Source organism: Procambarus clarkii, chromosome 91 (assembly GCF_040958095.1).
Source record: "Procambarus clarkii isolate CNS0578487 chromosome 91, FALCON_Pclarkii_2.0, whole genome shotgun sequence".
Lineage (NCBI taxonomy): Eukaryota > Metazoa > Arthropoda > Malacostraca > Decapoda > Cambaridae > Procambarus > Procambarus clarkii.
Window position 1 is genome coordinate 13,053,672 of NC_091240.1, and position 13,818 is coordinate 13,067,489.

Sequence of the window (13,818 nt, forward strand, 5' to 3'; positions counted from 1 at the left end):
AAAAATACTTAGAAAAAAATCCAAATAAACAACGTATTCTTCAGTTCCCCTCCTTTGTCCAAGACCATCGATCCTATTATCTGGTTACACCCTGGAAATTTGGTGTTGTATCCTCGCAAATTACATACCTCTTTTTTAAATATTAATTCTTTTGATGTTCACTTACACAGAGATTTAAAAGTCACAGTCCAACTAGGAAAGAAGTAAAGCTTTACTATTGCATAATTTACTCAGGTTTACCTGTATAGTAATATTCCATTTTACACAAATATTTTACAAAAACTTGTCCAAAACATGCTGGTGCTTTTTTATTGTTAGCACCTCTTATCATTATACTTATCCTGTATTGATGTGTACCTGTACTTACATAGTCTTGGCCTTCTCCCATGAGTCGCCCCAAACATAAACACCATGCCGCCTCACCAAGACTGCATTTGTGTTCGGATAATGTTCTATAGCCTGAAACATATTCATAAATTAAAATCTTTTTCCTGAAAAACCTTAAGAAGTCATTTAATGTCTATTCTGTACAATTACAAAAGAATAATTACCGGTATACAAATCAACCTAATACTCCTGACTAGCCAATCTCTTCTTGTGCTCAACATCATTTTACATGGGGCAAAGGGAGAATAAACATTTGCTTATGCTATATACAAAAATATCATTTAACATGCAATTTTTAACAATACCTGAATAGTTAATGATGTACAGCACCTATGTCCTGCTAATTTGCTCTAAAAATTAATTTCCTTCATTCTCAGAAAGGTGATGAGCAAAAACACGTACAGCATGCAGTGTTACCCTGAAAATTCAATCAAACCACAGTACAGTGGAACCTTGGTTGACGAACGTCCCTCTCTATGAATTTTTCTGTTTACGAGCTCAGTTTCTTCTTAACATTCAACTCGGTATACGAGCTTTACCTCGCTTGACGGGTTTGTTGATACACATATGGGCCAACTTAGCACGTGGTGTGCTTCATTTTACCAGTGTCTCCCGCCTAGTGACGAACGCGTTAAATTCATTGTGAATAATTTTATTGTTTTTGTGCTTTTTCGGTTTCTGAACATAAAAGTCCTTATTATATATATATCATGCCATAGGTCTCTGAAAGCGTTTCAGAGGGCATCATTTGTGAAAAAGCAAGGCTATTGCATGAAGATTTTATAAAGAAAACCCTCAAACGAGTGATGCAAATATTAAAGCATTTAAGGCGAGCAGGGGATGGTTTGAGAAATTTAGAAAAAGAATTGGTATTCATAGTGTTGTGGGGCATGGGAAAAAGTAAAGGTCTTAGTAAGACCAGCAAGAAGTGAGCCCGACCAGGTCCTAGTGGTGTGACTGCAAAACGTTGGAGAGAAAGTATCCCCAGAAATGGCATCACTGCCCGATGTTATAATGGAAGGGGACACCTCTCCTCTGCCCCTCCTCACTGTCTTCCATATGCCAACAAGAGTCTTCAATAAAGGTACATATATATACTATACTGTAGTACAAAATATGAGTAGTATTATACATAAAATGTATTATGAAGTTAATATTCTTGGGGTGTGGAACGGTTTAATTCAATTTACATTACAGTATTTCTTACGGGAAAATTTGCTTCGGTTTACGAATTTTTGGTTGACGAACCATCTCTGGGAACGAATTAAATTCGTAAATGAAGGTACCACTGTACTGTATATTGTTCAGCACCTTTCCTAATTATATTTCTCTGGGTTATGCAAATTTAAAAAAAATTCAAATATTTTGTGCAAATTAAACGTACCTTCATTTACAATCCTAATCCATTCCCAGAGACGCGTCATACAACAGAAATTTGTAAACCAAAACAAATCTTCCCATAAGAAATAATGTAAATTGAATTAATCCAGTCCACACCCCCAAAAGTATTAACATAAAAAAATACATTTTATACAGAATACTACTCATATTATTCATACACGAAACAATCAGGTATAAATATAAACCATAAATAAAATAAGTGAATATTTAACTGCACTTTACCTTTACTGAGGACTCTTGATGGCATATGGGAGACGGTGATTGATTAGAGAGGGAGGAGTGTTGGTGTATGGGGGGAGGGTGAGGAGGGAGGGAGGGAGGAGCTGTGTTGGTGTATGGGGGAGGGTGAGGGAGGGAGGGAGGGAGGGAGGAGCTGTGTTGGTGTATGGGGGAGGGTGAGGAGGGAGGGAGGCGTGGTGTTGGTGTATGGGGGAGGGTGAGGAGGGAGGGAGGGAGGGAGGAGCTGTGTTAGTGTATGGGGGAGGGTGAGGGAGGGAGGGAGGAGTGGTGTTGGTGTATGGGGGAGGGTGAGGCCACTCCTTGTAACAATAAGCCCCACTCTGTGGGTAGAAAAACCCAGGTGGGGTCCAGCGGGATCCAAGGCCACCAAGTCAGCCCCTCCCCAGCCCAAGATTCCCTTCCTTGGGACCCGGGGCCGAGTCATCCCCCAGAGCACTGACCCCTAAAGAAAAAGCTCGCACAGCCGAGTAAGCTGAACAGAAGTGGGCCCACTGGTCAGACCCAGAGGCGTCGGCAGGGAGATCGGACTCGAATGCCTCCGTAGTCACACCGGAAGGGGCATCCCCAGAGACTCGGGACCATCTAAACCCTGCCCCTACTCAGAAACCCTCAGACGCTTCGGGGACGGAAGGAACCAGGACTCACCAGAGCAGGGAAAGAACGAGGGGATGCGGACTGAACCAAGGTCGAATCGACACCCACCCCCAAGTCCAGGTCCCTATAAGCAAAACGGGGCAGCCTCGGGGCATCCGGGTGAGCAACCAACCTAGAGTGTTGCAATAACCTAAAACGAGCAAGCAGTGCCTGCGCTGCCTGTACCCATAGAACATCATCTTGAGATTGATGTTCTTGATGGGCGGAGCGTACATAAAAGTCTGCACTAACATTCCTTAAAGCAACACTCTAGCTGCATCTATCATATTTTTCATGTTTTTTTTTTATTAACAGGTTTTATAATGTTAAATTATTTTGTCAGTGAACAAAAGAGTAGATGCAATTCAAGCCAAACATAATAATAAACTGTTTAAACTTACCTGAGACATACTATCAGCTAAATCTGCTTCGAAAGGAGTATTCTCAATAATTGGCACGACTAATTCTTCATCATAACGCAATTGACGATTTTCCGATGCACATTTTACGCCCTGAAAAGCAAATGTATAGTTAGCTGCCGAGTTTGCTACTACAAAATACCGATTGTCCAAATACAAATTTAGCACTGAATGCAGTGAAACACCCATTTTGAAAGGTTTTCAGCAGCTCTAAGGTAATTAAATGCTGAATTGTGCCAGGCTACTGGGATCACATTGACCTACCAAGAGCCAAGATCCAAGTCTCTCTCTGTCTCTCTCTCTGTCTGTCTGTCTGTCTGTCTGTCTGTGTCTGTCTGTACTCACCTAGTTGTGTTTGTGGGGGTTGAGCTCTGGCTCTTTGGTCCCGCCTCTCAACCGTCAATCAACAGGTGTACAGATTCCTGAGCCTATCGGGCTCTATCATATCTACATTTGAAACTGTGTATGGAGTCAGCCTCCACCACATCACCCCCTAATGCATTCCATTTGTCAACCACTCTGACACTAAAAAAAGTTCTTTCTAATATCTCTGTGGCTCATTTGGGCACTCAGTTTCCACCTGTGTCCCCTTGTGCGTGTTCCCCTTGTGTTAAATAGACTGTCTTTATCTACCCTATCAATTCCCTTCAGAATCTTGAATGTGGTGATCATGTCCCCCCTAACTCTTCTGTCTTCCAGCGAAGTGAGGTTTAATTCCCGTAGTCTCTCCTCATAGCTCATACCTCTCAGCTCGGGTACTAGTCTGGTGGCAAACCTTTCAACCTTTTCCAGTTTAGTCTTATCCTTGACTAGATATGGACTCCATGCTGGGGCTGCATACTCCAGGATTGGCCTGACATATGTGGTATACAAAGTTCTGAATGATTCTTTACACAAGTTTCTGAATGCCGTTCGTATGTTGGCCAGCCTGGCATATGCCGCTGATGTTATCCGCTTGATATGTGCTGCAGGAGACAGGTCTGGCATCTGTCTCTGTCTGTCTGTCTGTCTGTCTGTCTGTCTGTCTGTCTGTCTGTCTGTCTGTCTGTCTGTCTGTCTCTCTCTCTCTCTCTCTCTCTAAAGAGAGTTTAGATGGAGAGAGAGAGAGAGAGAGAGAGAGAGAGAGAGAGAGAGAGAGAGAGAGAGAGAGAGAGAGAGAGAGAGAGAGAGAGAGAGAGAGAGAGAGAGAGAGAGAGTGTGTGAGAGAGAGAGAGAGTGTGTGAGAGAGAGAGAGAGTGTGTGAGAGAGAGAGAGAGAGTGTGTGAGAGAGAGAGAGAGAGTGTGTGAGAGAGAGAGAGAGAGTGTGTGAGAGAGAGAGAGAGAGTGTGTGTGAGAGAGAGAGAGTGTGTGAGAGAGAGAGTGTGTGAGAGAGAGAGAGGGTGTGTGTGAGAGAGAGAGAGGGTGTGTGTGAGAGAGAGAGAGTGTGAGTGAGTGAGTGAGTGAGTGAGTGAGTTGAAGCGACCACCACCCCCAAGTCTGGACCCCTATAACCAAAATGGGGCAGCCTCGGGGCTTCCAGGACAGCAACTAACCAAACACGTTGCTGCAATCTAAACCTAGCATGCAACACTTGCGCTGCTAGCACCCAAAGATAAACATCAGTGGACAGGGTGAACTGAGTTACTAACAAGCAACAAAACTCACAGAACTCTGGGTCGAAGGTGTCACTGACCCAACAGGAAGCATGACGGAGACAAAAACGGTGAGAGTCACCCTGAGACAAGAGGACAGAGCAACCCTCAAACTCACACTAAGCAAGAGGAGACTAAGAGGTTGCTTCTATTGGACCCTCATGGCTGCGGGGTTTCCCAGGGCCCTTAGACTGATATAGCTAAGGGTAAGCCTAGGCAGGGTACTGCTAACCGGCACACAAGACCCAAGAGATCCACTAAAGCTGCACCCCTGGGATGTGTCCACTCATGGGGACCTAGTGGAGGGACCACTAAGACTATGGTAACAATTTAACACAAAAGGCAGAACCCCCCCCCCCCCTCCTCAGGCAGTGAACAAAAAAAACCACAAGAGGACAACGTACCCAGACGGAACAGAGTCGGCCGCTATGAGAGGTGATAACTAGCCGTGCAGTACCCCGCACCCCCTACCAATGCAAACTACCCCTTCCCAAAGGCACACAAGGGAGCAGAAAACACCCCAGCACTAAGGGCAGTCGATCACTGAGTAGCAAAAGAACAAGCAGAGGAAGATCCCAAGGTGACTTGTGGAAGGTGTCCCCAAGCCCCAAGGTCAGTACTTACAGGGCATCTAGGGAAAGAGACCCTAAGCACATGCAGCCCAAGAACTGTAGAGAGTACTCCTGGCTCATGCACCACCAGAGAAGACTTGCACCACAACCACAAGGCACAGAGCAGAGGACAAAAATCAGGAGCCAGAACCACAATGAACAGTACCATTCACATCAGTTGACGAACTGAAGGTGTGGGTAGCTGGCATGAGGGGTCTGGGACTCCCCACTTCCCCATCCTGGGGAGATGGGGCAGCTGAGCAGAAGGTGGCATGTGGTGACGTCATGCTCGTTTGCTCGTTTTTCTTTGGGGACTTCTGTCCGCCCGTTTGACTTTCAATAGTAGTTTCAACCAGAATAGGGGTTTGTTTTAAAATGCTTACCTTTCTGGGTGCCTGACCCAGTCAATGGAAGACATAGAATACTCCTAATCACACACGCATTTTTATAGGCCATTGCTCCTCGTGCCTCTCTGAGAGGGGCCAGGTTTTGGCTCATGGTACCCGGTAGGCCTATGAACTCCAGTCACACTGACTGATGCCGAAGTCTAATATCCATATTAGCCTGGTTAGCTCCAGGGAGCCAAAGGGGTCCCCCCCCCCCCTCAGAATCCTCACTTACATCCTCAATTTTAATATAAATAAAGCAATAATTGAGGTAATATCACCATACATTGTCATGCAGAATTAAAAGTTGATACTGTAGTTTATATTGACAAATGGTTCCAATATTTTCTGGTGTAAAGACAGACTGCACTTAATCATCTTGTGTAAAATTTAAATTCAACTGTATACCACAATTACAGAATAAAGCATCACATAAATAAACATAAAAATGGGATACAGGTAATTTTCTAACCTTTATCATTTCCAAGTGAGTCACCTTGAATTCTGTGCCAGCAAATGCCAAGGTTGCCAAAACAGCAGCTTTAGAATGACTGTGAATCACAGCACCAGCCCCACACACTGAAAATGAAATAAAGTGTCAAGTAGAATTAAATACCCCATTCTGAGCAGCACCTCTGCTTCTCAGAACCATAGCATTGGGCCACCCCAGACCAATGCTAGTACACCAGGTTGCAAACCCCACTGAGACAAGTAACCTTACAAATTGTCTTTACCACAGTCCAGAGACAAGAAGCAGTGGAGAGCATATTGTACCTCATTCCACCCCTTGCAATAACATCAAAGAACATATTGAACCACTTAACACCTTCCCTCAAACTACCATTGGGATCTTGAAGACAGCTAAGAAATGTTCTGAAATTACATGGCTAGCAACTACCCCAACACCAGCTGCCACTAGATGGCAGAACAATCATAATATTCTGTCAGGGGTATCAGGTCATCCTCAGTAAGCCTACTCCACTAAAGCAAACTTGGTTGGGGTAGATGAGAAATAAGAGGCAGAGCCCTTAGTAATCCAGGTGCCACTCGGAAAATGGCATTTCATTCCATTCAGTGCTTTATTTTTAGCAAGGTCCCACTGTTGTTGGCCTGTGCCATCTCTCTATGGTTCAAGTCTACAGTTTATGGAAATCAAACCAACAAGGTCTTACATAAGCCACAAAAGAGACAGAGGACCAGACGTATAAGAATGATGAGAAATGATCCCCAAGACAACACACCTGCAGAAGGGACATGGTAGATTTGGAATATACCTGCCTGGAAAGGTTCTATTCAATCACCAGATCCTTTGGGCCTGACTCTCAAAGATAGACAGCCAAGGGCAGTAAGAGTAAAAAAACAGCGTTGAATGTAATGAAACGCTATTTTCTGGGTGAGCCCCTGAGGCTCCCTGGAGCTTGTCGGGCTAATGTATGTTATATTAGACCGGGACATTAGCTAGGGAGCAATGGCCTTGGAAAAAACCCTTGTGGTTGGGGGTTTTCCTTATCTGCCATTGACTGGGGTTAGGCACCCAGAAAGGAAGGCATAACAAAACAAACCCCACATGGTAAAAAACTAATACAAAAAAAAATGAACAGAGAGGTAGAAACTCCCTACAATCACAAGGAAACGCGCAAAAATCACACTTTACTGCTGCGCCAATTGTCTGCGCAGCCCTCCCTGCCCCGAGAGAGGGAGGGGGAAGCCCTGGACCTACCGCGCCGGCTACCAAGCATCAGTTCGGAAGCTAAGCTTCAACCAACGTGAAAAAAAAAAAAGACGACAACCGGTGGGACAAGGTGGGGAAGCAAGCATAACAGACAGGGACACTGACCCCAAAACAGAAAAAAATGGAAAACCCGGTGTAAAATCAACACTCAAACGTTCTCTGAAGAAGAGGAAACGGACAGAAAACGCCAGAAAAGCAAACAAACGACAACAGGAGAATAAAACCCATGAAAAAGGGTGAAAAACTCACCCAAGACGCTCGCTTGCACACCCAGGCGCATGTAAACAAACCGCAATGCCGCCCTGGTGGCCACGCCGGGAAACCGGCAGAAGAAAATAGCCACCAGAACAGAGGGCTGTGATCGACGCAAAAGATACGAAAACAGGCCAGCAAAAGTGGGAAGCAAGCAGACTGGATGGGTGAAAAACTCTGCCCAGAAGCAGAAAACCCAGGTAGGGGCAAACTGCCCAAGAACTACTAGCAGGCATTCCCCACAGCCCCGGGAACCCGCAACAGAGGCCCAAGAGCAGAGCCGTCCCTCCAAGCCCTCCGCCCTTAAAGAAAAGGAAGAGTCCATGGGAAAGGCAGCAAGAAAGGGCTGCTGGTAAGACCCAGAAGCCTTGCCAGGAGGAACAGGCTCGAAAACCTCCATCCCCAACCCGAATGGGGCAGCCCCCGAAAACCGCCCGAGTCTCGGCCCCAACTAAACCCCTCCCCGACCCCGAAACCCGCAGACGGTCCGGAGCCGGGAACAGGGAGGGAAAGGGCCGAACAGCACCTAACCAAAACGGGGCGGCCTCGGGGCATCCGAGTGGGAAACCAACCTAGCATGTTGCAGCAACCCAACCTAGCGTGTTTGCAGCAACCCAACCTAGCTTGCAACACGGATGCCGCCCGTACTCGAACAGTAATAACATCAGGAGAGTACTGGAGAACAAGCAGAGAATCTATCTCACAAGACTCCGGGTCAAGGTGTCAGTGACCCAACAGGCAACATGACGGAGGTAAAAGTGGCGACTGTCACCCGGAGACAAGGGCACAGCAACCAACGATCCCGTACAAGACGGGTTGGAACCCGGAAGACACATTCAATGGTTCACCGAGCCCAGACAGGGGTTTCTAGGGCCTGTAGGCTGACCGCTACGGGAAGCTTGGGCAAGGTGTTGCTAACCAGTTAAGAAACCCCCCAAAATACAAGAGGGTAGAGGATAGCACTGAAAACCCCTGCGACGTGTACAATCACGGGGGCCTAGCTGAGGCCCACCAAACACTACCAGTGGAACTATAGCCACACTAGGCAGACCCCCACCAGGCAAATGAAAATAAAAACCAAAAGAAAAACCCCGCAAAAGTACACCGTCTCCAGAGGCAACAGGAACCTGTCGCCGCTTAGGTGGCAGGTCGTGCAACACCTTGACGCCCTAACCATGCTCTGTTCCGCCTGGTGACATTGTACCGTGCAGGATTTTTATTTTATTTTTATTTTCTGCCTGGTGGTGGGTCTGCCCTGTGGTGTTGTTGACCCTTATACTTCTGTATCCTTGGTGGTCCTTTGCTAGGTCCCTGTTTGTGTACATGTCACAGGTTCTGCAATTAGTAGTTTGCTTGGTAGTTTGGGGCATGTCTTAACAGTATCTTGCCTGGGCTTACCCTTAGCAGAGCATCTAAGGACCCTGGAAACCTGCACTGTGGCTTAGTGGTCCGATGGATGCGTTCCCTGGGTCCCATCTCGCTTCGTGCGAGTTTGAGGGATGCTCTGTCCCCTTGTCTCAGGGTGACAATCACCTGTTCTGCCTCCGTCATGCTGCCTGTTTGGTTGGTGACACCTTCTACCCAGAGTCCTGCGAATGGTGTTCCTTGCTTGTACTCCAGTTCACCCAATCCACTGATCTTGATGTTCGGGTACAGGTGGCTTCGGCACTGCATTCACGTTTTAGGTTGCTGCAGCCAAATGGGCTTTCCCCAGAAAACCCGCGCTGAATGTAATGAAATGCCCTTTTCTGGATGAGGCCCGGAGGCTCCCCAGCACCCCTTCCTCCCCCTCTCGGTCAGCAGTTTTCGTGGGTTTTGACATCCAGCCTCATAACCAGGGGTGTGGATAGCTAGCTGGTTTTCCCAGAAAATGAATGAAAATATATTTGTCGCACCTCGCGAGTCTTGAAATACCCTTGCGACCACCTCAGGGAGCTTCCTGCTCGGGCAATCATGTTATGGTGACATTGCGCCTCATATTCTCTACATCACCACAGCCAAAGTAAGAAGTGTTTGAAATTTCTTTTTACATGTACAGTACATGTTCAGGGAAGGGATTTTAACAATATACAAAGAAAAACAAATTGAGGGAAGCACTTCAATTGTGGCACACCACCAGATTGTCACAATAAAAGCCATACAGCACAAAGGTTAAACAGTTCTTGAAATTTTTTTGGGTTGTTTTGAGACCTTTTGTTTATATTAGGGTGGTTGTGATTGATGATGGGTTTAATCTTTGACCCTTACTAGTCCATGATAAGCAAGGGCAAGTCAATGTGAAATGGCATTTGATCCCAGTAGGCAGAGATCCTCTCAGAAGCTTAGCATGCCTACCATGCCTCTAACCTGCCAGTGCTATAAGAAACAGGAAGTTACTTAGGTGATACCCAGAAAATAAATATTTGGCAATTTTTTTTATTGGTTACAATTATAATGATATTCTATATCTTAGAACATAGCCTTAGAACATATTGTTAATTAGAAAATGGGGGATAAAAACTTTATATTTTAATTTTTATAATTTTTGTAAATATTACCACTGGAAAATCAGGTACCCCTAATTTTCTTACTACAAATTTTACAAATAAATTCAAAATTTTACTTAAATTTTTTTTTTTAGACTCGAGAAGAGTATTGGGGCTGAAACAGAAGTGCCATAGCCAACAGCTGCAACTTACTTTTGTAGGCTAACATGAAGAGTGGGGTACACTGCGACTTCCCCAATTTCCTCTCAGGGTTTGGACCATCAACTTCCTCTCCGTTCATGTTAAGGACAAACATATCATCTACTTTCAAACGTTCTTTTTGGACACCAGACGGTGCAACAAAAATATGCTCCCTGTGAATTAAAAATATATAGAATTATTTACACTCATTAACTGAATCACATATAAAAAGCCAGCATTGCATGTAATGAAATGTCATTTTCTGGGTGAGGCCCGGAGGCTCCTCGAAGCTATTCAGGCTGATAGGGATAGTCCTAACTTTTGGCATCAATCGATGTAGGTGGAGTTCTAGGCCTACCGGGGACCATGAGCCAGAACCTGTGCCGCCCCCCCCCCTCCCTCAGAGAGACACAAGGAGCAAGGGCCCATAGAATGCACATTTGATTTTGGAACATTCTGTATCTGCCATCGACCGGAACAGGCACCCAGAAAGGTAAGCGCCACAAAACAAACCCCTAGTTTGGTTAAAAACAATGAAAAAAGGCAAACGAGTGGACGGAACTCCCCAATTGAAAATGAGCAAACAAGCATGACATCACACGAGCCGTGCCGCATCTGCGCAGCTCCCCCCTTCCCAGGAGGGGGAAGTAGGAGTCCCAGACCTCCCACACCGGCGATCCACCCTGCAGTTCCGAGGCCGGATATCAAAATACGCGAAAACTGCTGACCGGAGGGAGGGAGGGTTGCTTGGGAGCCTCCAGGTCTTACCCAGAAAATGGTGTTTCATTACATTCAACGCTGGTTTTCTGGAGGGAGCTCCGTCGGCACCCCGGAGCTAACTACCCAAAGACAAGGAAAAACACAGGGACTTACCCGGGAGGCAGTCAGTCCTCTCTCCTCAACACAAAGTCGAGACAACTGGCTGCAACCACCGACCCAACGCAACACAGGCCCTACTAGGTAGCATGCGGCCAGGACCCTGTTTGAAAATGTTACTTTTGGACTCCGAGGTGAAAAAGTATGTTAATTCGGAAAATGTGATAATCAGGCTGGGGGTCCTTCCCATATAGTGTGGATTAACGAGCTGATACAGTACTACGTATGATGCGGCTGAAAAATCCAAAACTGAACTGTTTGTGAAGCCCAAGAATGAAGTATTCTCAAGGTACAGTGACACCTCGACTTACAATTGCCCTGACTTACGATAATTTCAAGTTACAATATAAATTTCATCAGAAAATGCGACTCGATTTACGATAGTGTTGTCGACTAACGATATTCGTTGATACACATTCGGGTCAACCAAGAGCATGGTTCCTGGTCACGCGGGCAGACCTGCCTCAGTTTACCAGAGCCACCCACTTAGTGACAATCGCGCCTTTAAGAAATTCCATTATTTTGGCTGATTTTTTGTTTTTGGAACATAAAAGTAATTATTATATATCATGCCATAGGTCCCAAGAAAGTCAGTGGTAAGGTTCAACCTAAGAAAACACATGCGAGGATGACCCCCAGAGGAAAAACAAGAGATAATTCGTAAACATGAAAATGGGATGAGGGGTTGTTGAAGTAGAGGTTGTCCCTTCCTTATTTATTATGAAAATGTGTGCAGCAGCATGGGAAGAATTGCAAACTTTTGCCGAAACGACTCGCCCAAATCAAGCTGCAGTAGGCCGTTGTTTTAACCTTTTCAATGACACTGTGATGCATCACTACAGACAAATATTGAAAAAATTTGAAAATAAGAAAAAATGTATAAAAGGTTCGTTCAGTGTATGGCAGGTAGGCTGCTCCATTTTCTATAAAAAAAAAAAAATAAAAAAATCCAGCGTTGAATGTAATGAAACGCCATTTTCTGGGCGAGCCCCGGAGGCTCCCTGGAGCTTATCGGGCTAATGTATGTTATATTAGACCGGGACATTAGCTAAGGAGTTCAGACCTACCAGGGACCAGCGCCAGAACCTGGCCCCTTCAGAGAGGTTTCAGGGAGCAATGGCCCTGGAAAACCCCTTTGTGGTAGGGGTTTTCCTTATCTGCCATCGACCGGGGTTAGGCACCCAGAAAGGTAGGCATAACAAAACAAACCCCACATGGTAAAAAACAAAAAACCGAACAGAGAGGTAGATACTCCCTACAATCACAAGGAAACAAGCAAACATCACACTTTACTGCCGCGCCAATAAGCATAGCCTTATGGTTCACCACACCTTTATCAGGGCTCTTGTTAACAGACGCCATTTAAAAAAAAATCATGGGCCAAATTCCTGGTTGCTGAGGGCCTAAGTATTGAGTGAGCTACCAAGCCTGACGCACGCAGCGTGAGCTCACAGCACTGCTGTTCAGCTTGTGACCACAGCATCACCTAGAAATGCCATAATATACAAGTTCTTGCTATTATTTAGCGATGATATTATTACAGAAGACCCCTGACCGATAAAACTGACCAGGGTTCTGATAAAAGCAGGATTGTGGTGATATTTAGTGCTGTGCTCCATGGAGGGAGGAGTAATGCTGTGGGAGAGAGGGTGGTGGCATTGTCTTCTGACTGTGTGTTGCCACCTTTTATTGACTGCACTCACCAAACCAGCTTAGAGGTTCGCTATGGTGAACACAAAAGTAGATACTTATATATAACGTGTGTATAGAGTGTAATAACAGTAATAGGAATAGGTTGGGAGCTGCCATTTTGGTGTAACAGTAAGCCCCGCTCAGAAGGACGGAAATCCAGGCGGGGCACAATGGAGCCCAAGGCCCCCAAGGCCGCTCCTCCCCAACCCCAGGAGCCTCTACACCAGGCCCCGGGACCGAGTCGACCTCCAAAGCTCCGGCCCCACAAGAAAAAGCCGGGGCAGCCGAGAGAGCTGAAAGAGAAGGGGCCCACTGGTCAGACCCCGGAGCATCGGCCGGAGGAAGCAGACTCGAATGCCTCTGCAGCTACCCCAGATGGGGCAACCCCCGAAACTGCCCAAGTCTCAGAACCTCTAACCCCGCCCCGACCCCGAAGCCTGCAGATGCGTAGGGGCCGGAAGCAGGAGGGGGAAAAACAAGGGGGGGCGTGGAAGAACCAAGGCCGAAGCGACCAAAACCCCCAAGTCTGGGTCCCTACACAAGCGGGGCAGCATCGGGGCGTCCGGGGAAGCGACAAACCTGAGCGCATTGCAACATCCTACCCTGCAACGCTGCGAGCTGCCTGCACCCACGGGAATTCATCAGCAGACTGGGTGAATGGAGTCACGAACAAGCAACAAAGCTCGCAGGACTCAGGGTTGAATGTGTCACCGACCCAACAGGCAGCATGACGGAGGCAAAAACAAGGGGTCACTCTGACACAAAGGGACAGAGCAACCCTCAACTCGCACAAAGTGAGAGGGGACGCAAGGGTCTCCACTGTCGGACCCGAGAGCCCCCGGGGGGTTTCCCAGGGCCCCTAGACTAGGTCTGCTAAGGGTTATCCCAGGCA

General features: G+C 46.5%; 1 protein-coding gene across 4 annotated transcripts in view; it reads right to left on the minus strand.

Moving 5' to 3' along the window:
* Nucleotides 1–13,818, minus strand: part of LOC123774034 (methylthioribulose-1-phosphate dehydratase) — a 36,708-nt gene that overhangs the window by 10,614 nt on the left and 12,276 nt on the right. For all 4 annotated transcript variants that reach the window (XM_069318799.1, XM_045768146.2, XM_045768145.2 and 1 more), the window contains exons 4-7: nucleotides 10,371–10,531; nucleotides 6,181–6,287; nucleotides 3,063–3,173; nucleotides 368–459 (exon numbers count right to left, since the gene is read on the minus strand). In XM_069318799.1, the coding sequence (XP_069174900.1) occupies nucleotides 368–459; nucleotides 3,063–3,173; nucleotides 6,181–6,287; nucleotides 10,371–10,531 (471 nt within the window). The remainder of the gene's footprint in view (nucleotides 1–367; nucleotides 460–3,062; nucleotides 3,174–6,180; nucleotides 6,288–10,370; nucleotides 10,532–13,818) is intronic.